At 45.7% G+C, this 23986-nt stretch overlaps 1 protein-coding gene across 1 annotated transcript; it reads right to left on the bottom strand.

Moving 5' to 3' along the window:
• Positions 1–17117: 17117 nt before the first annotated feature.
• Positions 17118–19408, bottom strand: LOC127295461 (uncharacterized). The gene is made up of 3 exons (XM_051325416.2): positions 19220–19408; positions 18748–18815; positions 17118–18659 (listed from the first exon to the last, which is right to left on the bottom strand). Exon 3 carries the CDS (start codon positions 18655–18657, stop codon positions 17653–17655), a length of 1005 nt encoding a protein of 334 aa, XP_051181376.1. The 5' UTR covers positions 18658–18659; positions 18748–18815; positions 19220–19408; the 3' UTR covers positions 17118–17652.
• Between the last annotated feature and the right edge of the window lie 4578 nt (positions 19409–23986).

Here is a 23986-nt window from a genome sequence, read left to right as displayed (position 1 = left end):
GACGTATCATCATCCCCAAGCTTAGTTCTGCTCGTCCCGAGCAGGTAAAACGATAACACAGATAATTTCTGGAGTGACATGCCATCATAACCTTGATCATACTATTTGTAAAGCATATGTAGTGAATGCAGCGATCAAAACAATGTATATGACATGAGTAAACAAGTGAATCATAAAGCAAAGACTTTTCATGAATAGCACTTCAAGACAAGCATCAATAAGTCTTGCATAAGAGTTAACTCATAAAGCAATAATTCATAGTAAAAGCATTGAAGCAACACAAAGGAAGATTAAGTTTCAGCAGTTGCTTTCAACTTGTAACATGTATATCTCATGGATATTGTCAACATAGAGTAATATAATAAGTGCAATATGCAAGTATGTAGGAATCAATGCACAGTTCACACAAGTGTTTGCTTCTTGAGGTGGAGAGAAATAGGTGAACTGACTCAACATGAAAGTAAAAGAATGGTCCTCCATAGAGGAAAAGCATCGATTGCTATATTTGTGCTAGAGCTTTGATTTTGAAAACATGAAACAATTTTGTCAACGGTAGTAATAAAGCATATGTATCATGTAAATTATATCTTATAAGTTGCAAGCCTCATGCATAGTATACTAATAGTGCCCGCACCTTGTCCTAATTAGCTTGGACTACCGGATCATCACAATGCACATGTTTTAACCAAGTGTCACAAAGGGGTACCTCTATGCCGCCTGTACAAAGGTCTAAGGAGAAAGCTCGCATTGGATTTCTCGCTATTGATTATTCTCAACTTAGACATCCATACCGGGACAACATAGACAACAGATAATGGACTCCTCTTTTATGCATAAGCATGTAACAACAATTAATAAATTTCTCATTTGAGATTGAGGATATTTGTCCAAAACTGAAACTTCCACCATGGATCATGGCTTTAGTTAGCGGCCCAATGTTCTTCTCTAACAATATGCATGCTTAACCATAAGGTGGTAGATCTCTCTTACTTCAGACAAGACGGACATGCATAGCAACTCACATGAAATTCAACAAAGAGTAGTTGATGGCGTCCCCAGTGAACATGGTTATCGCACAACAAGCAACTTAATAAGAGATAAAGTGCATAATTACATATTCAATACCACAATAGTTTTTAAGCTATTTGTCCCATGAGCTATATATTGCAAAGGTGAATGATGGAATTTTAAAGGTAGCACTCAAGCAATTTACTTTGGAATGGCGGGAAATACCATGTAGTAGGTAGGTATGGTGGACACAAATGGCATAGTGGTTGGCTCAAGTATTTTGGATGCATGAGAAGTATTCCCTCTCGATACAAGGTTTAGGCTAGCAAGGCTTTTTTGAAACAAACACAAGGATGAACCGGTGCAGCAAAACTCACATAAAAGACATATTGAAAACATTATAAGACTCTACACCGTCTTCCTTGTTGTTCAAACTCAATACTAGAAATTATCTAGACCTTAGAGAAACCAAATATGCAAACCAAATTTTAGCATGCTCTATGTATTTCTTCATTAATGGGTGCAAAGCATATGATGCAAGAGCTTAATCATGAGCACAACAATTGCCAAGTATCACATTACCCAAGACATTAATAGCAATTACTACATGTATCATTTTCCAATTCCAACCATATAACAATTTAACGAAGAAGAAACTTCGCCATGAATACTATGAGTAGAGCCTAAGGACATACTTGTCCATATGCTACAGCGGAGCGTGTCTCTCTCCCATAAAGTGAATGCTAGGATCCATTTTATTCAAACAAAACAAAAACAAAAACAAACCGACGCTCCAAGCAAAGCACATAAGATGTGATGGAATAAAAATATAGTTTCAGGGGAGGAACCTGATAATGTTGTCGATGAAGAAGGGGATGCCTTGGGCATCCCCAAGCTTAGACGCTTGAGTCTTCTTAGAATATGCAGGGGTGCACCACCGGGGCATCCCCAAGCTTAGAGCTTTCACTCTCCTTGATCATGTTGCATCATACTCCTCTCTTGATCCTTGAAAACTTCCTCCACACCAAACTCGAAACAACTCATTAGAGGGTTAGTGCACAATAAAAATTAACATATTCAGAGGTGACACAATCATTTTTAACACTTATGGACATTGCATAAAGCTACTGGACATTAATGGATCAAAGAAATTCATCCAACATAGCAAAAGAGGCAATGCGAAATAAAAGGCAGAATCTGTCAAAATAGAACAGTTCGTATTGAAGAATTTTAAAATGGCACCAGACTTGCTCAAATGAAAATGCTCAAATTGAATGCAAGTTGCGTACATATCTGAGGATCATGCACGTAAATTGGCTTAATTTTCTGAGCTACCTACAGGGAGGTAGACCCAGATTCGTGACAGCAAAGAAATCTGGAACTGCGCAGTAATCCAAATCTAGTACTTACTTTTCTATCAAAGACTTTACTTGGCACAATAAAACACTAAACTAAGATAAGGAGAGGTTGCTACAGTAGTAAACAACTTCCAAGATACAAAATAAAAACAAAGTACTGTAGGTAAAAACATGGGTTGTCTCCCATAAGCGCTTTTCTTTAACACCTTTCAGCTAGGCGCAGAAAGTGTGTATCAAGTATTATCGAAGGGTGGTACTTCTACAGCGGGGTGTGGATTTTTCTCAACCAGGCATAGTATATTAGATACATAAGTTTTAGCATCTCCCTTTTCATTAGTCTTAGGCGTGCTACTCTCATCAAACAAATTTTCAGGAACAAGCCAAGCATAGTTATTTTCTAGTGCATCATTCATAGCTAAGAGTTTACATGGTATTGGTGCTTTGATCTCCCCACCATCATCAACATTATTAGTGTATCTTATTCTATCCATGTCCATCTTTTCAAGGAGACTAACAAAATTAGTATGCGAACCAAGCATATTAAATTTAGCAAAGACCTTTCTAGCTTCTCTTGCTAGACCACCAAATTCTCTAAGAAGGGTTTCTAAAACAAAATCTTTCTTTTCCCCTTCTTCCATATCACCAAGTGTGAGAAACATGTGTTGGATTATAGGATTAAGATTAACAAATTTAGTTTCCAACAGGTGAACTAAATGCGCAGCAGCAATTTCATAAGTAGGCGTAAGGTCTACCAAGTGTCTATCTTCAAAATTTTCAATGGTACTAACATGATTGAAGAATTCTTCTATATTATTTCTCCCAACTATAGACCCACGTCCTACCGGTATGTCTTTTGTGGTAAAATTAAAAGGAAACATGATGAATCAAGTAAGGTAAATGCAAGTAAACTAATTTTTTTGTGTTTTTGATATAGCAAACAAGATAGCAAATAAAGTAAAACTAGCAACTAATTTTTTTGTATTTTGATTTAGTGCAGCAAACAAAGTAGTAAATAAAACTAAGCAAGACAAAAACAAAGTAAAGAGATTGAGAAGTGGAGACTCCCCTTGCAGCGTGTCTTGATCTCCCCGGCAACGGCGCCAGAAAAAGCTGCTTGATACGCGTTCAACACGCGTCCGTTGGGAACCCCAAGAGGAAGGTGTGATGCGTACAGCGGCAAGTTTCCCTCAGTATGAAACCAAGGTTATCGAACCAGTAGGAGCCAAGAAGCACGTTGAAGGTTGATGGCGGCGGGATGTAGTGCGGCGCAACACCAGGGATTCCGGCGCCAACGTGGAACCTGCACAACACAACCAAAGTACTTTGCCCCAACGAAACAGTGAGGTTGTCAATCTCACCGGCTTGCTGTAACAAAGGATTAACCGTATTGTGTGGAAGATGATTGTTTGCAGAAAACAATAGAACAGTATTGCAGTAGATTGTATTTCAGTAAAGAGAATTGGACCGGGGTCCACAGTTCACTAGAGGTGTCTCTCCCATAAGATAAACAACATGTTGGGTGAACAAATTACAGTTGGGCAATTGACAAATAAAGAGAGCATGACCATGCACATACATATCATGATGAGTATAGTGAGATTTAATTGGGCATTACGACAAAGTACATAGACCGCCATCCAACTGCATCTATGCCTAAAAAGTCCACCTTCAGGTTATCATCCGAACCCCCTCCAGTATTAAGTTGCAAAGCAACAGACAATTGCATTAAGTATGGTGCGTAATGTAATCAACAACTACATCCTTAGACATAGCATCAATGTTTTATCCCTAGTGGCAACAATACAACACAACCTTAGAACTTTCATCACCGTCCTGTGTCAATGCAGGCATGAACCCACTATCGAGCATAAATACTCCCTCTTGGAGTTACAAGCATCTACTTGGCCAGAGCATCTACTAGTAACGGAGAGCATGCAAGATCATAAACAACACATAGATATAACTTTGATAATCAACATAACAAGTATTCTCTATTCATCGGATCCACACAAACGCAACATATAGAATTACAGATAGATGATCTTGATCATGTTAGGCAGCTCACAAGATCCGACAATGATAGCACAATGGGGAGAAGACAACCATCTAGCTACTGCTATGGACCCATAGTCCAGGGGTAGACTACTCACACATCACACCGGAGGCGACCATGGCGGCGTAGAGTCCTCCGGGAGATGAATCCCCTCTCCGGCAGGGTGCCGGAGGTGATCTCCTGGATCCCCCTGTTGACGTCCGAAACCCACCGGCGGGCAACGACGGGCAACACCGTAGAGCCGGGAACAACCTAGGGCTGCGGCTGGCCGAGGTCCCTCCGAGCGACGGCCCGCAAAGCCTTCTGGTCACACGTCCGATGCTGATTGCAAGGGCGTGCCACCTGACCTATACCTGGTCAGGAAGGTGATGGAGATGCCTCGCTTAGTTTCCTGCATGGCATACACGTAAACATTAAATACGAGCCTCGATCGGCTCTCAGGTTATCCTGTGAATCGGCTCAAGGAGCCGATCCACCCATGATTCGTACGGGGTGCACGAATATATGGTGGTCCTGCTTGATCAAGATAAAGCTAATGAGATCTACGACGATTTAGGGTTTTCACCGCATAATCGGATCATCCTACTCAGGATTGGGCCTCGCGGCCACGCACGGTGATCGTAAGCCGATCCTAGACAAGGCCTAAAAACCAACACGAGGTTGATCCCCGGAACATCTTGTCTAGGACTAGCGAACGACACCCTACGTGCCGCTGGATCCTCCAGCCCCTTGTAAGGCCTAACTATTGCAGATATTAAACTAATCCTTGATGAACAAGGAGCAACCGTAACGGATCAGATCTACTAAATAATGATCAAGCGGGGTGCCGCCCCCACACCTAAGATAGGTGTGAGGGCGGCTAGACATGCAAGGGTTGCACTACGATAGCATGTTACGCGAAGAACTATGCTAACCCTAACACATCTATGATAACTACGTTGCTCGCCATCAAAAAGGCTTCAGTACGAGCAACGCATGAACAACGTGGAGCTTGTGCTGCCTAGATCGCAAGATGCGATCTAGGCAGCATGTTGCTTACCGGTAGAAACCCTCGAGACGAAGGAGTTGGCGATGCGCCGAGATTGATTTGTTGGTTGAACGTTGGTTGTTGTTTATTCCATAAACCCTAGATACATATTTATAGTCCAGGGGACTTTCTAACGTGGGAATAATCCCCACCGTGCACGATACAAACTCTAACTTTTAATCTAAGATGCAATCTACTATAATTTAAAGATACACGGGCAGTCTAGCCCAAACTCTTCGCGCAAGGCCGCTTCAGAGATCTTCCACGTGTGATCTTCCAAGCCCATCTCTCTTACGGCCCACTTCCCGATTTGGCCAAAATCTGGTGATAACACATGCCCCCCTGGTTTTGGCAATGATAATTTCAAAACCACTCTGTTTTTCCTTCGAAGGATCATGTCGTGGCAGAGCAGACCTGTCGCAGTATTCTTCATCATGATACCCTGTCTTTTCAGCTTCTCTGCAAAATTCGATAGCTTTGGCATCACTTCCTCGGAAACTGCAATGGCATTAAATTTCCACCAGGCTTCTCATTATTTAACCGTGCCGATCGATTAGCCCTCTTCATCCCCTTCCTCTGTTCCAGCTATCGGCACCAGAAAACCCTCTTCCCCTGTAGCGATGTCCTCCTCTTCCTCTGTCTCCTCCGGCCTCTCCCTCCAATCCTTCTCTTCGAGCGAGCCGGAGTGGAACTCTGATCACGCGCCAGAGGGCGACATGCCTCTGACCGATGGGGAAGAGGACCTCAAGTTCCTCATCGATGGGGAGCTGATAAGCGAAAGTGAAGATGACCTCCATCCCTGGGCGAACCCCACCTCCCCCGACGGGAAGGGGGAAGAAGTAGAGGAAGAAGAAGAAAAGGAGGAGGGCGGCCCCTCTTCCCCCGCTAAGCTTCTGTCGGCCAAGCGATTCCGCGCTTGGGCGGACAGCGAAGACGATGATGATGACGAGGAGGAAGAGGAGGAGGATGAATCCTCCTCCTCCATCGGGTATCCGCCGACCAAGCGCTTCCGCTCCTGGGCGGACAGCGAGGATGATGATGATGACGAGGAAGACGAGGCTCCGGCCAAGGGCTGGGGCAGCAGCGACGAGGAGCTTCCTGGGAGCAGCGCCGACGACATCGACAGCGGTGATGACGAGGACAGCGACGACTAGTAGAATAGGACTAGTAGTAGCAGTGCACTAGGCACCAGATCCCTCTTTTGAGAGCCATCGGCTCTTTCTTGTAAAGCCGCTACTTTGAATTAATGAAAATTGTTTTTTCAATTCATCCTTCAATTAATCCAGTTTCACCCCTTCCGCTTGTCATACCAAGACCGATAGCAACGTATCGGATTCCTTTTCCTTTGGACGTCCGCGACGCCGGACTCAAATGTCGATTTAGACCGTCATCAAGTACCTCTCAAATTCAGACTGCGATTTGATATCTGACCATAATTCTTGCAATCCTTTAGCCAATGACTATTCATCGGTTATTCTGAGAAACCAGTCTTTTCTTGCAGCAACAGGACGGTCCAAAACCTGTAAAAGCCGACGGCCTCCTTTTCCGATTCCTCTCCGTAGCTTCAGCAGTCTTCTTTTGCAACACTTTACTACTTCAGAGAAGATCACAATGTAGGGTCAGTCGATGCGACTCCAATCGGCTCCCAAACCAGAGCATCTACCAAATTAACTGCCCCCCGAGCCTTACTCAAGGCGAGAATACCGACGAGGATGCACAGGTCATTGATCAGCTTTCTTCCGCTGAACGACGATGTTGTAAATGAAACCCCAAGCCGAAAACCATCTTGGCGGCAATGTGAGCCCTGAGCACATAACCAGTAGGTCTTGGTCTTTGTGTAACTGTACTAGAGTCGATGGCTGCGCATCGGCTTCGCTTCTCAATTCTAAAGTCGATGCCCTTGCATCGGCTGTCTGTTATGAAATTTTTTTTTTACTGGCCGATTTTTCTCTAATCGGCCCCTAATGTTTCATTGCACACATGTTTACACATGTTTATCTGCACATATTCATCTGACTATATGCCCCCCGAGCCGAATCTGCCAGATGACTGCAGATATCGGCTTTTGTGGTTAGCCAGGGCACTGCACTTGCACGTCGGCTCCGCAAGGATTCGTGCTGACTTTCATCCGCCGACGTGGCCGTTGCCCAGTAGATCGATGCTGAACACAAGCAGAACATGTGGTGAAGATAATTTTGGCCGATTGCTGGAATCGGCCTCCATATCCATTGAAGCGCTGACTGAAGGTTCTGTAATGCTCCTTCATAATTTCTGGGGCCGATCACAAGGATCAGCCTCGCCACATTTGCTCATCGCTTTTGCTTCAGCTACATGGTCAGGCCAGTGGATAAAACCAGCTTAACCCTTCCCTTCGTCACGTCGATGCGCTCGCAGTCGTCCAAATTGATCCCTGAGAGGGGTTCTTGGCCTGCTGCTTCCCATGCGTTCATGCCAGCCGTTGAAATTTCGGCTGAGTCGTCGGCCTGGACGACCTCTACCTCATCTCCATCCCACTGAATTATGCATTGGTGCATCGTGGAGGGAATGCAACAGTTGGCGTGGATCCAATCTCTTCCTAGCAAAACAGCATAAGTGCTCGTGCTATCGACGATGAAGAACGTTGTAGGGATAGTTTTCCTTCCTACGGTCAGATCCACGTTCAGAACACCTTGTGCGTCAGACGCTTGGCCGTTGAAATCGCTCAATGTCACGTTGGTCTTGATTAGATCTGAGCTAGAGCGTCCCAGCCGACGTAGCATAGAGTACGGCATGATGTTGACTGCTGCTCCGGTGTCTACCAGCATCTTATTTACAGGCCTCCCATCGATATAACCTCGCAAGTACAGGGCCTTCAGATATCTGTAGCTTCTTTCTCGTGGCTTCTCAAAGATAACCGGCCGTGGGCCGCAGTCAAGTTGTGCCACAGGTGCCTCGTCTAATCCTGGAGCACTGAACTCCGAAGGGAGGATGAACACCATGTTTGTACCAGCCGATGTTTCATCATCGGCTTTCCTTTGCTTGGGACGCCACTCCATTTTCCATGGACGACCCTCTTCGTTCAGGGTTCGCTGAACTTTCGCAGCCAGATCAGGTCGTGCCTTCCTTAACGTATGCAAGTATAACCTTTCGGCTTCCTCCAGGCCGCGCAATCGCTGAACCCTGCGCTTTTGTGAACGGCTGAGTCCATCAGGGCACCACCTTGGCCGGTGGTACCTGTCTTCTTCTTCTTGTCCCTCGTCTTCTGAATCCTCGAGATCCGCCCACCGAGGGGACTCAGCGCGTTTGCTTTGTGGTGGGAGAGGCCCTAAGCGCCTGAACACAGATACGTTGGCTGCCTCCTTCTTCTTCTGGTTGCATTCTGGGCAATTGCCGATTGTGGGCAATCGGCTCATTCCTGAATCCCAAGATGTCCGAAGAAGGGGCAGTCCTGATACTGTCGTTGTCATCTTGCTCCCTTGATTCTCCTTTGGCACGGCGCTCGTGCTCCTCCTCATCGCGATCATGCCGACGATGTCTTCTGGCTTCCCTAGCCAGACGATCTCTTTCATCATCATAGCTGGACCGTCGGCGTTGGTCATACTGACTTACATACTTGTTGAGGAGGTGATCAGAGAGGGGTCGCTGGTATCTTATGTTCTTCACTTCTCCCTCTGTGACGTAGCGCTTGCCATCATGATGGAGCCGATCGCGTGGAGCGGCCTCCTCTGTGTCCTTGCTACGAGAGCAGCTGCCCTCGTCTCCATCTTTGCCAGAGTGGTGCCCAGGTCCTACCATGTTGATGCTGAACGAGGATCCTGGCTGGCAACCTTCAGGGTAAGTGCATTCTACCATGTTAACGGCGGGGAAGGGCTGGGTGTCGACCTTCATGGCGTACTGGTTGAAAATCAGACGCCCTTTTTCTATCGCCGCTTGGATGTGCTGATGCCACACCCTGCAGTCGTTGGTGGCATGGGAGAGCGAGTTATGCCATTTGCAGTATGGCTTTCCGTTCAGCTCTTGCACCGTGGGGAATTTGAGACCTTCAGGAATCGTCAACTGCTTCTCCTTGAGCAGGAGGTCGAAGATTTGCTCAGTCATCGTCACGTCAAAATCCAAACCCCTCGGCGGGCCTGGGGGCTTGACCCATTTGCAGGACACGGGGTTCCTCCCCGAGTCCATTCAGCCACCGCTACCTCTTGATCTCCCGCAGAAACTTCGTCTTCCTCTCGCATCGACTGGACTATCGCACGCTTGAATTTGTCCTGCACAGTCCGGGTGGCGCTGTTCATATGCCGACAGCTTCTGAACCATGTGCGCCGGTGAGGGGTAGTCTCGCTTGGGAGGCCATGTCCTTGAGCGGTGTTGCGAGGCCCGCTACTGCCAACTCGACTGCTTCCTTTTCAGTTATACGAACCGAATAACATCGGTTCCTAAGATTCCTGAAGCGCTGGATGTATTCTGTCACAGTTTCTCCACGCTTCTGACGTAGTTGTGCTAGATCGGCAATGCCGGACTCGGAAGCCTCTGAATGGTACTGCATATGGAACTGCTCTTCCAACTGCTTCCAAGTCCGGATGGAGTCTGGTGGCAGCGAGGTGTACCACCCGAAAGCCGATCCCGTGAGGGACTGTGAGAAGAGCCTCACACGTAGTTGATCCGACACTGAAGCCGGTCCTAGTTGTGCCAAATATCGGCCCACGTGCTCGATGGAGCTGGAACCATCTGATCCACTAAATTTGGAGAAATCAGGGAGCCGATATTTAGGTGGTAGCGGGATCATCTCGTAGTCGTCGGGGTACGGCTTGGAATAGCCGATTGCCCTCCTTTTCGGCACCATGCCGAACTGGTCTCTCAGTATGGTACTGATCTGATCCGCTGTGCTGGCTGCAGGAGTTGAACTCTGAATATTCGCCGGGGTGGCGTACTTAGCCAGCCATGTTTGCTTTTCCAGCTCTGAGCCAACTGCAGGAGCTGAGCTCTGGAGGTTCGTCGGGGTGGCGTACTTAGTCAGCCACGTCTGCTTCTCAAGATCTGTTGCTGACGTCCCTCCTGTTTTCCCAGAAGTCCCCGATGTTGTGGCCTGGTTTGTGAGCGCCCAGCTACCGCAACCGGCACATACGTGCACGTGTACCCGTGAGGGATCTCCTTAGGCGCCTCAGGCAAGAACTGGTAGTCACTAGGGTCACCACCGATCTTGTAGACGACGAATGCCGGTGAAGCCGGCACTTCTGGTGCTGCCAACGCAAATGGCAGCGGTGGACGGGACTGGAGTGGCAACTCTCCTTGATGCGTCCCGAGAGCTGGTCCTGACGGCGAGTACTGGTGCCTCATGATCTCCTGGATCACGCGAAGAGCGACACGCTCCAACGTGTCGACCAGGTTCTCAGAGTGGCGGTATAGCGAGTGAGCCACCAGGTAGTTGATCTCCTGCCGCAGGGACCTGGTGCGTTCTTCCGATGGGGCAGAGAGGTCTATCCCATCTAGTGCACCATTAGGCGAGAACCCCTTCCACCTGATGCCATGTGAACGGGTTCTGTGGAACGAGCCGATGAGGTCGGCTTCGAGGATGACTTTGATCTCGTCATACTTCTTCTTGAGCTCGTCGGTCAGATCCTCGTACGTGACTGGCGTGCCGTCCGCCATCTCAGATGTAGATGGCGATGTGGTTGATGTAGACGCTGGTCCCACCGGGCGTGCCAGAATGTGTTGACGTCCGAAACCCACCGGCGGGCAACGACGGGCAACACCGTAGAGCCGGGAACAACCTAGGGCTGCGGCTGGCCGAGGTCCCTCCGAGCGACGGCCCGCAAAGCCTTCTGGTCACACGTCCGATGCTGATTGCAAGGGCGTGCCACCTGACCTATACCTGGTCAGGAAGGTGATGGAGATGCCTCGCTTAGTTTCCTGCATGGCATACACGTAAACATTAAATACGAGCCTCGATCGGCTCTCGGAGTTATCTGTGAATCGGCTCAAGGAGCCGATCCACCCATGATTCGTACGGGGTGCACGAATATATGGTGGTCCTGCTTGATCAAGATAAAGCTAATGAGATCTACGACGATTTAGGGTTTTCACCGCATAATCGGATCATCCTACTCAGGATTGGGCCTCGCGGCCACGCACGGTGATCGTAAGCCGATCCTAGACAAGGCCTAAAAACCAACACGAGGTTGATCCCCGGAACATCCTGTCTAGGACTAGCGAACGACACCCTACGTGCCGCTGGATCCTCCAGCCCCTTGTAAGGCCTAAATATTGCAGATATTAAACTAATCCTTGATGAACAAGGAGCAACCGTAACGGATCAGATCTACTAAATAATGATCAAGCGGGGTGCCACCCCCACACCTAAGATAGGTGTGAGGGCGGCTAGACATGCAAGGGTTGCACTACGATAGCATGTTACGCGAAGAACTATGCTAACCCTAACACATCTATGATAACTACGTTGCTCGCCATCAAAAAGGCATCAGTACGAGCAACGCATGAACAACGTGGAGCTTGTGCTGCCTAGATCGCAAGATGCGATCTAGGCAGCATGTTGCTTACCGGTAGAAACCCTCGAGACGAAGGAGTTGGCGATGCGCCGAGATTGATTTGTTGGTTGAACGTTGGTTGTTGTTTATTCCATAAACCCTAGATACATATTTATAGTCCAGGGGACTTTCTAACGTGGGAATAATCCCCACCGTGCACGATACAAACTCTAACTTTTAATCTAAGATGCAATCTACTATAATTTAAAGATACACGGGCAGTCTAGCCCAAACTCTTCGCGCAAGGCCGCTTCAGAGATCTTCCACGTGTGATCTTCCAAGCCCATCTCTCTTACGGCCCACTTCCTGATTTGGCCAAAATCTGGTGATAACACCCCCGAGATGGGATCGGCGGCGGCGGCGTCTCTGGAAGGTTTTCCGTATCGTGGCTCTCGGTACTGGGGTTTTCGCAACGGAGGCTATTTGTAGGCGGAAGGGCAGGTCAAGAGGCGGCACGGGGGCCCCACACCACAGGGCCGCGCGGCCAAGGGGGGGAGGGGCGCCGCCCTATGGTTTGGGCTCCTCGTGGCCCCACTTCGTCTCCTCTTCGGACTTCTGGAAGCTTCGTGGCAAAATAGGCCCCTGGGCGTTGATTTCGTCCAATTCCGAGAATATTTCGTTACTAGGATTTCTGAAACCAAAAACAGCAGAAAACAGCAACTTGTTAATAGGTTAGTTCCAGAAAATGCACGAATATGACATAAAGTGTGCATAAAACATGTAGATAACATCAATAATGTGGCATGGAACATAAGAAATTATCGATACGTCGGAGACGTATCAACATCCATTTGATGAATGAGAAGACCGTATGAGGGAGCCAGTGATAGTAGTACTCTAATGGTAGTCAATCTAGCTACAGGTGAGTACGTATCAAAGAAGTCTTCACCTTCCTTTTGGGTATAACCCTTGGCCACAAGCCGTGCCTTGTACTTTTCAATTGTACCATCAGGCCTAAGCTTCTTCTTAAACACCCATTTACATCCTACGGGTTTGCACCCATAAGGACGATCAGTAATCTCCCAAGTTCCATTAGCCAAAATGGAATCCATCTCACTTCGGACAGCTTCCTTCCAGTAGTCAGCATCTGGAGATGCATAGGCTTCTGAAATAGAAGTGGGAGTGTCATCCACGAGATACACAATGAAATCATTACCAAAGGACTTCGCAGTCCTCTGTCTCTTACTCCTTTTAGGAGCTTCATTGTTATCCTCCTCCAGATTCTCAAGGGGTTCTATCGGAATGGTGGATTCAGGAATTGTAGCGAATTCCTGGATAGATGTACTAGGCATCCCCTGATTCGATGAGCTAGGCATATCCTTCATGGGAAATATATCCTCAAAGAAAGTCGCATCATTCGACTCCATGATTGTACCAACATGCATGTCGGATACCTCAGACTTTACTATCAAGAATCTATAGCCAATGCTATGAAAAGCATAGCCCAGAAAAACACAATCAACAGTTTTTGGTCCAAGCTTGCGCTTCTTGGGAATTGGCACATTGACTTTGGCCAAACATCCCCAAGTCCGTAGGTAAGTGAGTTTCAATCTTTTCTTCTCCCATTCCTCGAATGGAGTTATCTCCTTATTCTTTGTGGGGACTCGGTTTAGAACATGACATGCAGTCAATATCGCCTCCCCCCACCATGCTTTGGAGAGACCCGATGTGTCTAACATGGCGTTAACCAAATCAGTTAGAGTGCGGTTCTTTCTTTCGGCCACCCCATTTGACTGAGGTGAGTAGGGAGGCGTCCTCTCATGGATTATACCATGCTCCGCACAAAATGAGTAAAACTCATTGGAGAAATACTCTCCACCATGATCAGACCTAAGTCGCTTGATCTTTCGTTCAAGTTGATTTTCTGTTTCAGCTTTATAGATTTTGAAGAAACTTAACGCTTCATCCTTCGATTTCAGAAGATACACATAACAATATCTAGTTGAGTCATCAATGAACGTCATGAAGTATTTCTTTCCACCTTTTGTCAACACACCATTCATCTCGCAAATATCTGAATGTATGAGTTCTAGAGGTGCCAAATTTCTTACCTCATGATCGTATGAGACTTGCGAGGTTGCTTAGCTTGAACACACACTTGACACTTAGAACCCTTTACATTAGTGAAACTTGGGATTAAATTCAGTTTAGCTAGCCGCGTCATACAACCAAAATTAACATGACAAAGACGTGAATGCCAAACATTTGTCTCAATGTTGGTGCAAATATGATTAACAACTTTATTACAAACGTCTGACAGGGATAGGCGGAACAAACCTCCGCACTCATAGCCTTTACCAACAAAGGTTCCAAATTTTGACACAACAAATTTATTGGACTCAAACACAATCTTGTAGCCATCACGACACAGAAGCGATCCGCTAACAAGATTTTTATTGATAGAAGGGACATGATGCACGTTCTTCAGGCGCACGATCTTCCCCGAAGTGAACTTCAGATCGACCGTACCAACACCACGAACAGTAGCATGCGAGCCGTTGCCCATCAACACGGAGGAAGTCCCTGCGACCTGATAAGAAGAAAACATGGAGATATCAGCACAGACGTGTACATTGGCACCTGCGTCAATCCACCATTCAGGAGAATGACATATTGAAAGGACAGTAGGAAATATACCATACCCAGCATCCTTCATCTCAGTGTCTCCAATGACAACATTGGCCGTCTTGCCGCCCTTTCCTTGCTGACGCTTGTCAAAGCGGTTTGGGCAATTGGGAGCCCAATGATCAGGATCACCACAGACGTGGCATACTCCTTTCTTCTTATCGGTCTTCCTTTTGAAATTGGTAGACTGTGAGGCCTTGTTCTTCCCATCAAATTTTCCTTTGCCATCATACTTGTTCTTGTTCTTGGACTTGTAGGATTGGAAGTTCTTCTTCTGTACCAAGTTGGCACTAGAACCTCCCTCAACACCTCGAGCACGTGTGTCTTTTGCCCTTGCCTTTTCTTCCACGTCAAGAGACCCAATGAGATCCGTAGTGGAGAACTCTTGTCTTTTGTGCTTCAGAGAAGTAGCAAAATTCCTCCATGAAGGAGGAAGCTTGGCAATGATACCTCCGGCAATAAATTTGTCCGGCAACACACAAGTGAACTGCTCAAGTTCCTTAGCAATGGATTGTATCTCATGAGCTTGCTCAACGATGGAGCGCTCATTAGTCATCTTGAAGTCATAAAATTGTTCCATGACATACAGTTCACTGCCCGCATCCGAGACCCCAAACTTGGCCTCGATTGCGTCCCACATATCCTTGCCCGTAGAGATGGACAAATACGAGTCAACAATGTTCTCGCCAAGAACGCTGATGATAGCACCCCTCAGAAGGGTGTCGGCATCCTCAAAAGCTTTCTCCTCGAGGGGAGTAAGCTCTCCTTCAGGCTTGCCCTTAGTGGCGTCAAAGCATCTCATGGTTGTAAGCCAGAGAATAGCTCTCGCACGCCACCTCTTGTAATTCACGCCCTCGAAAGGAGGAGGCTTAAGAGATGAAGCAAAGCTAACCGGGGAATAATGCCTATAAGGTTTTTGGATTGTTGAATATATTAGCAATTTTCCCCATGATTTAATCAAATAAAACATTGGATAAAACATGACTAAAAAGTTTGATATTAAACTAGTCATGCAAATCACCATAGAGTAAAGGAGAAACATGTCTAAACTGATTGAGAAGAGCAATATGTTTGCTGACAATGAACCTGAACTTGTTGCTAGGAGAAGAAAGAGGATAATGATCTCATAAAAGGAAAGCAAGAACACATACGGTCCAGAAGAGGAACCAGCGTTGCCGTTGTCGCTGTTGAGAGCCATGTCGCTGAAGAGGTTGCTGATGTCGGGGAAGAAGTCGTCGTTGGGGAAGTAGTCGTCGGCCTCCGTGTCGATGTTGAAGCCAGCAGTCGCGGTAGAACGCTCCCCAAAAACCTTATCGCCTCTCTCCCGTACAGGATCACAAGAGACGGGGTTCCGGAGGCCTGCTGTCCCGTCCAGCGGTGCACGCCGATAGACGGGATGGAGAAGTCTTGAGCGGCGGCGCAAAGCTCTGGAACCGAGTGGTAGGCGCATATGGTGCTGTGTCTCGTAGTGTATCTCTGGAGAGGAGCGACCTCTTTTATAGGCACAGAGAGAGGAGTTGAACAGGCCACGCGAGGAGATGAAACGAAGGGCCAGGGAGGTGAACCGAACAGGCAGCAGCCGAAGCTAAACAGCCTACGTTTCAATTTCTAGCGTCTGTTCATATACCCGTTCATGAGTGGCAAAAAGAAAGAGAGAGAAGCTCTCGGCTCGAGGCATTCCCGCAAACCGCGGCGCGCGCGTCGTGACGAGGCGAGCGAGCAGTGGCGTCGGAGGAGGAGCGCGCGTGTGGCCAGCTCCTATTTCCTCCTATTATTTCTCTCTTACAAAAGGTATGAAGAGCTCCCCTTATAAGCTACTCCAACTCTTCTTCAACTAGCAATGTGGGACTAAACTTTTGTCCCACCCTTGCCATGCATGAATGGGCCATGTGGGCCTCTAGGATTTATTAGGAATTTCTGGAATATTTATTGTGTTGATCCAATATGGGCCAAAATTCCAACATGCGCTGCCGCTTAACTCCACCATATTGCCTATGACGTTCCTCTTGCGTCCTCTAAGTCCCCTGCGTGCCTCAAGTACAAAGGACGACTGGTTGACGAATGCTTATACGTCTTGAAGTCTTCTTAAGTACGAACCCGTACTTATTGCTGCTTCTACGGGATATAACCGGGCAGGTATGAAGATATGTTCGATGAAGACGACGTTAGCAAGGTTACCCTTCCGGCTTGGCCTAGGCAGGGTTATGAACGCCGCTGGTTATCTTCAGGACTCTTAGTCCAATTTGTATCTTGTCCGTACTCGGACGTATTCGATCTTCTGTATGATTTGGATCTTTGTATTGTATATTTGTATCTTGACTCGTTGGAGTCGTTGTTGTAATATATATGTATCTTGTGGGCTATATTGTAAACCTGTTGTAATGTTACTACTCGTGGTAATTCCTCTGGCATCACGTGTGCTTTGTCACGCACGTCGTGTCGGAGGGCGTGTCGGAATCGATATCGTACGGATTTCGGCGGGATCGCTGGGATCCTCAGGGTACCGGTTCCGGGGCGTCACAAAATGCAAGATAAATACAAATTCAAATGTCTCCATTCTCTCTATTAAATCTGCTGGTGGTGGCCAAAATTCTGCATTGTCATTTATCAAATCAAATGCTGCCCCTGATTGAACACGACGAATTCGGTCATCATGTGCATCCTCTAGTGCTTTTAGCACTCCAAGCCACGTTGTAATCAGTTGAAGTAAAGTTTTACAGTATGAGCCCCACTTTGTGTGAGCAGGCCAAGCAGAAAGATCACTTTCTGGATGATTTCCTTTGACTGGTGAAGTCACGCCTCTCTCCATTTTTTCCATAATCCTTGCATAGTGTTTTTGAATCAACGCATCATTTGTTCCACAAGAAGCACCCACAGTCTCAACAATTTTGTCCACATAAAAGAAGAAATCGCCAATAGCTCTAATGCTCCTCGCAACATAAACAATGACCAACTGAAACTGGTTGGGGAAACAGTGTACATAATGGGCATATGGATTTTCCTTCAGAATTAGTGACTTCAGCTCATCAAATTCTACTGTCATATTTGAGACTACATTGTACCCTACCCTCTTAGTCTAGAAATAGATAAACCACGCCGAGCCAACAAATTATCTAAAGCTTCTTTCATTGCAGGGGCTGTATCCAGAGTCGTATATTCGATACCAAGTAATCTTTCAATGATCTGGCCATGCTTGTTCATAAACCTTATCATTACAGAAATTTTATCCAGCATCAGCTTATCATGAGGCTGGTCAACAAGTAAAGAGAAATAACTATCTCCAATCTCATCAACAATTGTTTGTGCAATCACTTCTGCACAGCATTTCACCAAATCTTTCTGTATCTCTGGGGAAATCAGTTCATCATAACAAAGAGCATTTTCAATAATCGGCGGGCCAACGGACTTAAAATCGTTCAGATACCAGTTCAGCATCTCAACAAAGTTCCCTTCATTTCCAGGATTGCGCCATTCCTCAAGTTCGTAAAAGGGAAGACCTTGTGAAATAAGAAATCTTGCACAACATACACCAGCGGCCATGATTTTACTACGACTTTTGAAATCCTCATAGTATTGCCTTGCAATATTGTGACTACTATTAATTCCACCAACATGCCCATTGAAAATTTCTATCGCTTTGTTCCAGTTTCTAAACCCAGATACAGAGATGGCAGGGCTCCCAAATTTATTGGTCCCAGCCTGCTCAAAAAGGTAACAATAGAAACAATAGGCTGCATCTTTCTCCACACTGTATTCCAACCAATCAAACTTCTTGAACCATGCTTTGTTAAAACTCCCTGAACAAACATCATGCTGTTTTCTACGAAAATTGTGAGTGGCTGGCTGGCATGGACCCATCAGAAGATACTTCCTCCTCACTTTATCCATAATTCCAACATCATATTCATCAATTGGTTTTCGGAGCCCTGGGTCAACAACAATATCATCCAGAGTAAGCAAAGCACAAACATGGGGTTTCTTTCCTGGCTCTGTGGTAGTACTCTCATCAGGTGGTAAATTGCTTCCAGAACTAACAGCCTTTTGAATGGGTTGAAAGTATCTCTTCATTCCTAACACATACAGTGACATTTCAGTAAGATTAACATAAAAAGAGCATACACTCATCACTAGGAAAATTACGCGCAATCATCAACTTACTTGACGAGTTTAGGTGATAGCAGCTTTCAGTTAAAATCTGGGACTGGTCGGGTCAACCACCTGGTACTCTAAAAAGGCAGTAGCTACAGTCAGTGGGCAAAATTGGCAAATAATCCGAGAAAAAAAAAACTCTTTTCTTGGAACAAATGACAGAATTGGATTTTTGCTGCTCAAATGTATCCAAGAGGAATCACGGAACATTGATTTCATCCAAGGGACGAGAAAACAATAAACTAATAGTCAAACCGGAAAGGAAATTCACTCAAGAATAGGCGGTGGCCATGGACTCCGCCCAAGGCGGTGCCAAAACTCTGATTTGTGCGGCAGTTGTTATGGAGATGCCATAATTGCATAACACATCTCAGTTTTCATACAAGTAGTATATTCTCGCACTAGCATTTTGCGAAAGAAAACCTTGCATCGACTGAACTAGATTACTAGAGCCTTCACTCTTCACATTTTGGGTGCTAACCTGACGTCCATTTGATCTACAAATCAATCCGCGCTGTCGGCACAGATGAGCACGACAGTGAAGGGGCGTGATATCCGGCCAATGGAGAGGATCCGGAAACCGAGAAACGTCGTGGAGGCGCGACGGCGACGGCGGCGGCGGCGGTGGCGGTGGTTAGGGTTCCTTGGCTTGGCTTCGAGGGCTGCTTTCTTTCCCCCAAAGTGACACTAGTTCGCGCCACGGCAAGACGCAGGAAGACAGAAAATAAAGGTGGCTCACGAGCGGCCTTATGGGCCAAAACAGTAATGGGTTGGTAGGCCAACATGGAAATCCATTAGGCCGTCCAATTTAGGCTAGTTTTAGTCTCGCAAAAACTGTTTGCACTATTATAGCTACGACACAAGCGGGAGCGGCAATCCCTATTCTATGCTTCGTGCGAACATTAACATGTCGACGTGTACCCTCCTCCTTCTTTCTGCCAACTGATGGGCTGGGCCATTTCACCCTCACGCGGACATGAACAAGGTGACATGAGCAGAAAGAAGCTGAAGCTTGACGACCTTGCCGAGATGAGGATGGCGCGTCTAGCCGTGGCGTCACCGGCGAAGGCGATGAAATAAACTTAGAGTTTTAGGTGCAGGGTGTGGGAGCTCGCCAGCGGCGGAACTTAGGGTTCGGGGATCGCCGTAGCCGGACTCCAGAGATGAGCGGGGTTTAGAGGGAGGTCTTGGGTGGCGGCGGACCAACAGTGGTTTGCGGTGGAGGAAGGAGGGACGGTGAGGTATCGCGGGAGCGGTGCCAGTCGTGGGTGGCCGGGCAAGCGGCCCGCGGCCGACGGTGGAAACGAGGGCATCACGAGGTGGTCAGGACTCGGGAGGAGTCTGGAGATGCTAGGCCACGGCCGTTCAAATCTTCTTCGGGCATCAATGCGCTTCCCGACGCATCGAGCGTCAACTAGGAGCATCCAGCGGGCACTTCGATTTGTAGTGCACGCATGCAACACCTCCTTTCGTGGGTTGACCCTTTTCCGACCCAATAACAGGTATCATTTTTCGATTTTTTTGGATTTAGATATTTGAAAAAAGTTCAAATATAGAAAATGTTATATCGAGAAAGTTCATATTTTAAAATTTTAACCTGCAAAAACTTGAATTTTGAATTTTTTGAGGTTTAGAAATGTTTGAATATGAAAAATCTTCATATGCGAAAATGTTCAAAACTTGAAAAGGTTCAGAAAAACCCCTACAAAAAACGCGAAGAACATACATGCAAGAAACCAGGTGAAAAAAGTGATCCAGGAAATACCTGCAAAGTAAATACAGGTTGGTGTTTTTTCCTTTTTTCGTTTTTCGTTTTACGTTTTTCTTTTCTGTTTTCTGTTTTCGGTATTTGTTTTTGTTTAATTTTTATTTTTCAGATTTAAATAATATTAAAATTCAAAAAATGTTTAAATTTAAAAATTGTGTGATTCTAAAAAATGGTCAAATCCGAAAAATGCTCATAATTCAGTAATGTTTAAACTTGGAAATTTTTAAAATTAAAAAAAATGTGTGATTTTGAAAATGTTCAAACATAAAAAAGTTCAAATTTGAAAAATGTTCATACTTCAATAATTTTAAAACAATAATTGTTCAAATTTAAATTTTGTTCAACTTTTTTGAAGAGTGTTCCAATATTAATTTTTTATTTTTTATTACATTTTTAGAATTTCAAAAATACTTAGATATTTTCATATTATTCAAAATTTTAAAATATACAACTTTTTAAAATGTTTATATTTTTAAAAATATTAGTTTGAAAAAGTTATTCTGAAAATAAAGAAATATTTGAAAAATTACATAAAATAAACAAGAGGAAAAATTAAATAAATAGTATTACCTGTTGGGCCTGGTGCAACTGTACCCAAGGGTCTGTGGCAACCCGCTCGTTGCCGGCCAAGTACCGCGTTGACACTCCACGAACTGCCGTCTCACCAAGTGTCGTTTTCTTCTTTTCACGATGATTCATGTTGGTTGTTTAGATGTTCGTCATTTGTCGCGAATGGAAACAAAGTGGGGATGAAGATGAGAGAATACCATGAGAGGATGAGATGACTCTTTCCTTTTGCCTTTTTTTAGAGAAATGAAATTCAAAAAAATAAATTTGAGAACCGTATTACCAAATTACGAACCGTTTTCACGGGTTGCGCTCGTCCAATTGAAATTTTTAAAACTAAATCACATGATAGGTTTCGGTTAACTTTCTTTTATATTTTCAAAACAAGTATGATGGTACTCCGGGTTACTGAAAGTGCATGGAGCCCCCATGTGTGGTTTTGGTAATTAATGACAATCCCTATGGACTAATGTTAGCATTTGAGTTATACTTGTAGGAGTTGTCCATAGGCATTTCTTGAACCATATGTTGGCTTCAAGGTTGTAATAAGAAGAATTTGATGAAGGATATCAAGTGTCAAGTATGTCTTGAAGATGAAAATGAAGTGAGCCCTCAAGTTACTTCAAGACATCAACGTGTTTGTATTAGGTTGCAATAAGAAGAAATTGATGAAGGATATCAAATGTCAAGTATGTCTTGAAGATGAAGATGAAGTGAGCCCTCAAGTTACTTCAAGACATCAACATGATGAAGAATGAAGAAATGAAGTGCAAGTTCAAGATGAGCCAACTCGAAGAGTTCATAAGCTTGAAGCTTGCCATGGAGAAATGAAGTGCAAGTTCAAGATGAGCCATCTCGAAGAGATCCTTTGCTTGAGTCTTGCCATCCATATGGTGATCATGGATATGTGAAGATGTGCCGAAGAAGAAGCTCTCCCATGGTGGATTATGGGGGAGCAATCCACATGGTGGTCATGGTTATGTGAAGATGCGTCGAAGAAGAAGCTCTCCCATGGTGGATTATGGGGGAGCAATCCACAAGACTTCGTCAAGCAAGCACAAGCAAGAAAGGCGTTCCATCTTGTTGAGGTCAAGATCGTCGTCATCGAGCTCAAGTGGAATGCGCAAGTATAAGGTTTGCTCTTGATATGGTTTCTTTCTCACCGGTCTCATAGTGTAGTTGGAGACCGGTTTATAGTTTAGTTGTCGTACTATCAAGAGAGCTCTCGAGTGAGTAACTCGATCGTATCGTTCGGAGAGAGCTCAAACCTTTGCATCATTGCATCATCTTTCTTGGTTGTTATTTGGATATTATCCATGTGATGTTTTAGATCTTGTGCTTATTCTCATGACAAACTCTAGTTCATCGAAAACGGATTTCGCATAGATCACTTGTTGCGTTTTCGAGTTTGGTTCATCATCTTTCTTGGTTTTATTTGGATCTTATCCATGTTATGTTTTAGAGCTTGTGCTTATTCTCATGACAAGCTCTAGTTCATTGAGAATGGTTTTTGCATGGGCAACTTGTTGCATTTTCGAGATTGGAGGTTTTACCGGTATGTCTTTTTTAGATAGGTCAAACCTTTCATCATTTGTTTCTATCCTCCCTTGTTGGACTATGATGGTTTCCTACATGATCTTGTAGAGCTTGTTCCTAGCTTCAAAACAAGCCCAAGATCATCAAAATCGGAGTCCGGATGCTAAAGTTATGCCCGTTTTAGTTTTGGTGTTTCTGCAGTTTTCTGGGGGGCGGATAATCCAGCCCGAATGACCAATTCTGGATAATATCCGGCCAAATATCCGGCCCGAGTCCAGGGGCGATTTTCGGGGGGCGGATAATCCGACCCGGGGGCGGATTTTTCGGCCTGGGAGGTCCCAAACGGTCATATTTCGTTGGGAGGGGGTATATAAGACCCCTTCTTCCTCTTTGGGTTGGTTGGTTCACTCTCTCTCTCTCCCCTCCATTGTTGTCCTTCAAAGCTTGCCCTAGTTCTTGATTCCTCCCATGATTCTTGCATATTCTTGAGGGAAAAGAGAGAGGAGATCTAGATCTACATCTTCACCAATCAAATCCCTCTCTTTGTGAGGGGAACCCACTAGATCTTGATCTTGGAGGATTTTGTGTTCTCCTCTTTGTTCTTCCTCTCTTATTCCTCCAATAGCTTTTGTAGCTTTGTTGGAATTTGAGAGAGAAGGATTTTAGCATCTTTGTGGTGTTCTTGCCATTGCATTTGGTGCATAGGTTTGAGTTCTCCACGGTGATTCGTGGTGGTGAAAGCAAGAAAGTTGTTACTCTTGGGTTCTTGGAACCCTAGACGGATTCTAGGCCTTTGTGGCGATTTGTTGGGAGCCTCCAATTAAGTTGTGGATGTGTGCCCCAATCTTTGTGTAAGGCCCGGTTTCCGCCTCGAAGGAAATCCCTTAGTGGAACCGTGACCTAGGCCTTTGTGGCGAGGGTCACCGGAGATTTAGGTGAGGCGCCTTCGTGGCGTTCGGTGTGTGGTGTGAGTACCGCATCTTGGGGTGAGGCCTTTGTGGCGTTTGTGTGCATCGAGCAACCACACCTCAAGGTGAGCCTCTTGTGGCGTTCGGGAGCACTAAGCAACCGCACCTCTCCACCGGAGATTAGCACTCGCAAGAGTGTGAACTCCGGGATAAATCATCGTCTCCCGCGTGCCTCGGTTATCTCTATACCCGAGCTCTTTTCTTATGCACTTTACCTTGTGATAGCCATCGTGCTTGAAGTTATATATATCTTGCTATCACATACTTGCTTGTATTGCTTAGCATAAGTTGTTGGTGCACATAGGTGAACAATAGTATATAGGCTTTGGGCTTGACAAAGTAAACGCTAGTTTTATTCCGCATTTGTTAAGCCCATCTCGTAAAAGTTTTAAATCGCCTATTCACCCCC

This window comes from Lolium perenne, chromosome 1, assembly GCF_019359855.2.
Source record: "Lolium perenne isolate Kyuss_39 chromosome 1, Kyuss_2.0, whole genome shotgun sequence".
In the NCBI taxonomy this organism is placed as follows: Eukaryota; Viridiplantae; Streptophyta; class Magnoliopsida; order Poales; family Poaceae; genus Lolium; species Lolium perenne.
This window is presented reverse-complemented; position numbering and strand designations above follow the sequence as displayed.

Bases quoted from the DNA above. Each gene is read 5' to 3' on its own strand.
- LOC127295461 (XM_051325416.2), bottom strand. From the start codon at position 18,657: ATGAAGAGATACTTTCAACCCATTCAAAAGGCTGTTAGTTCTGGAAGC.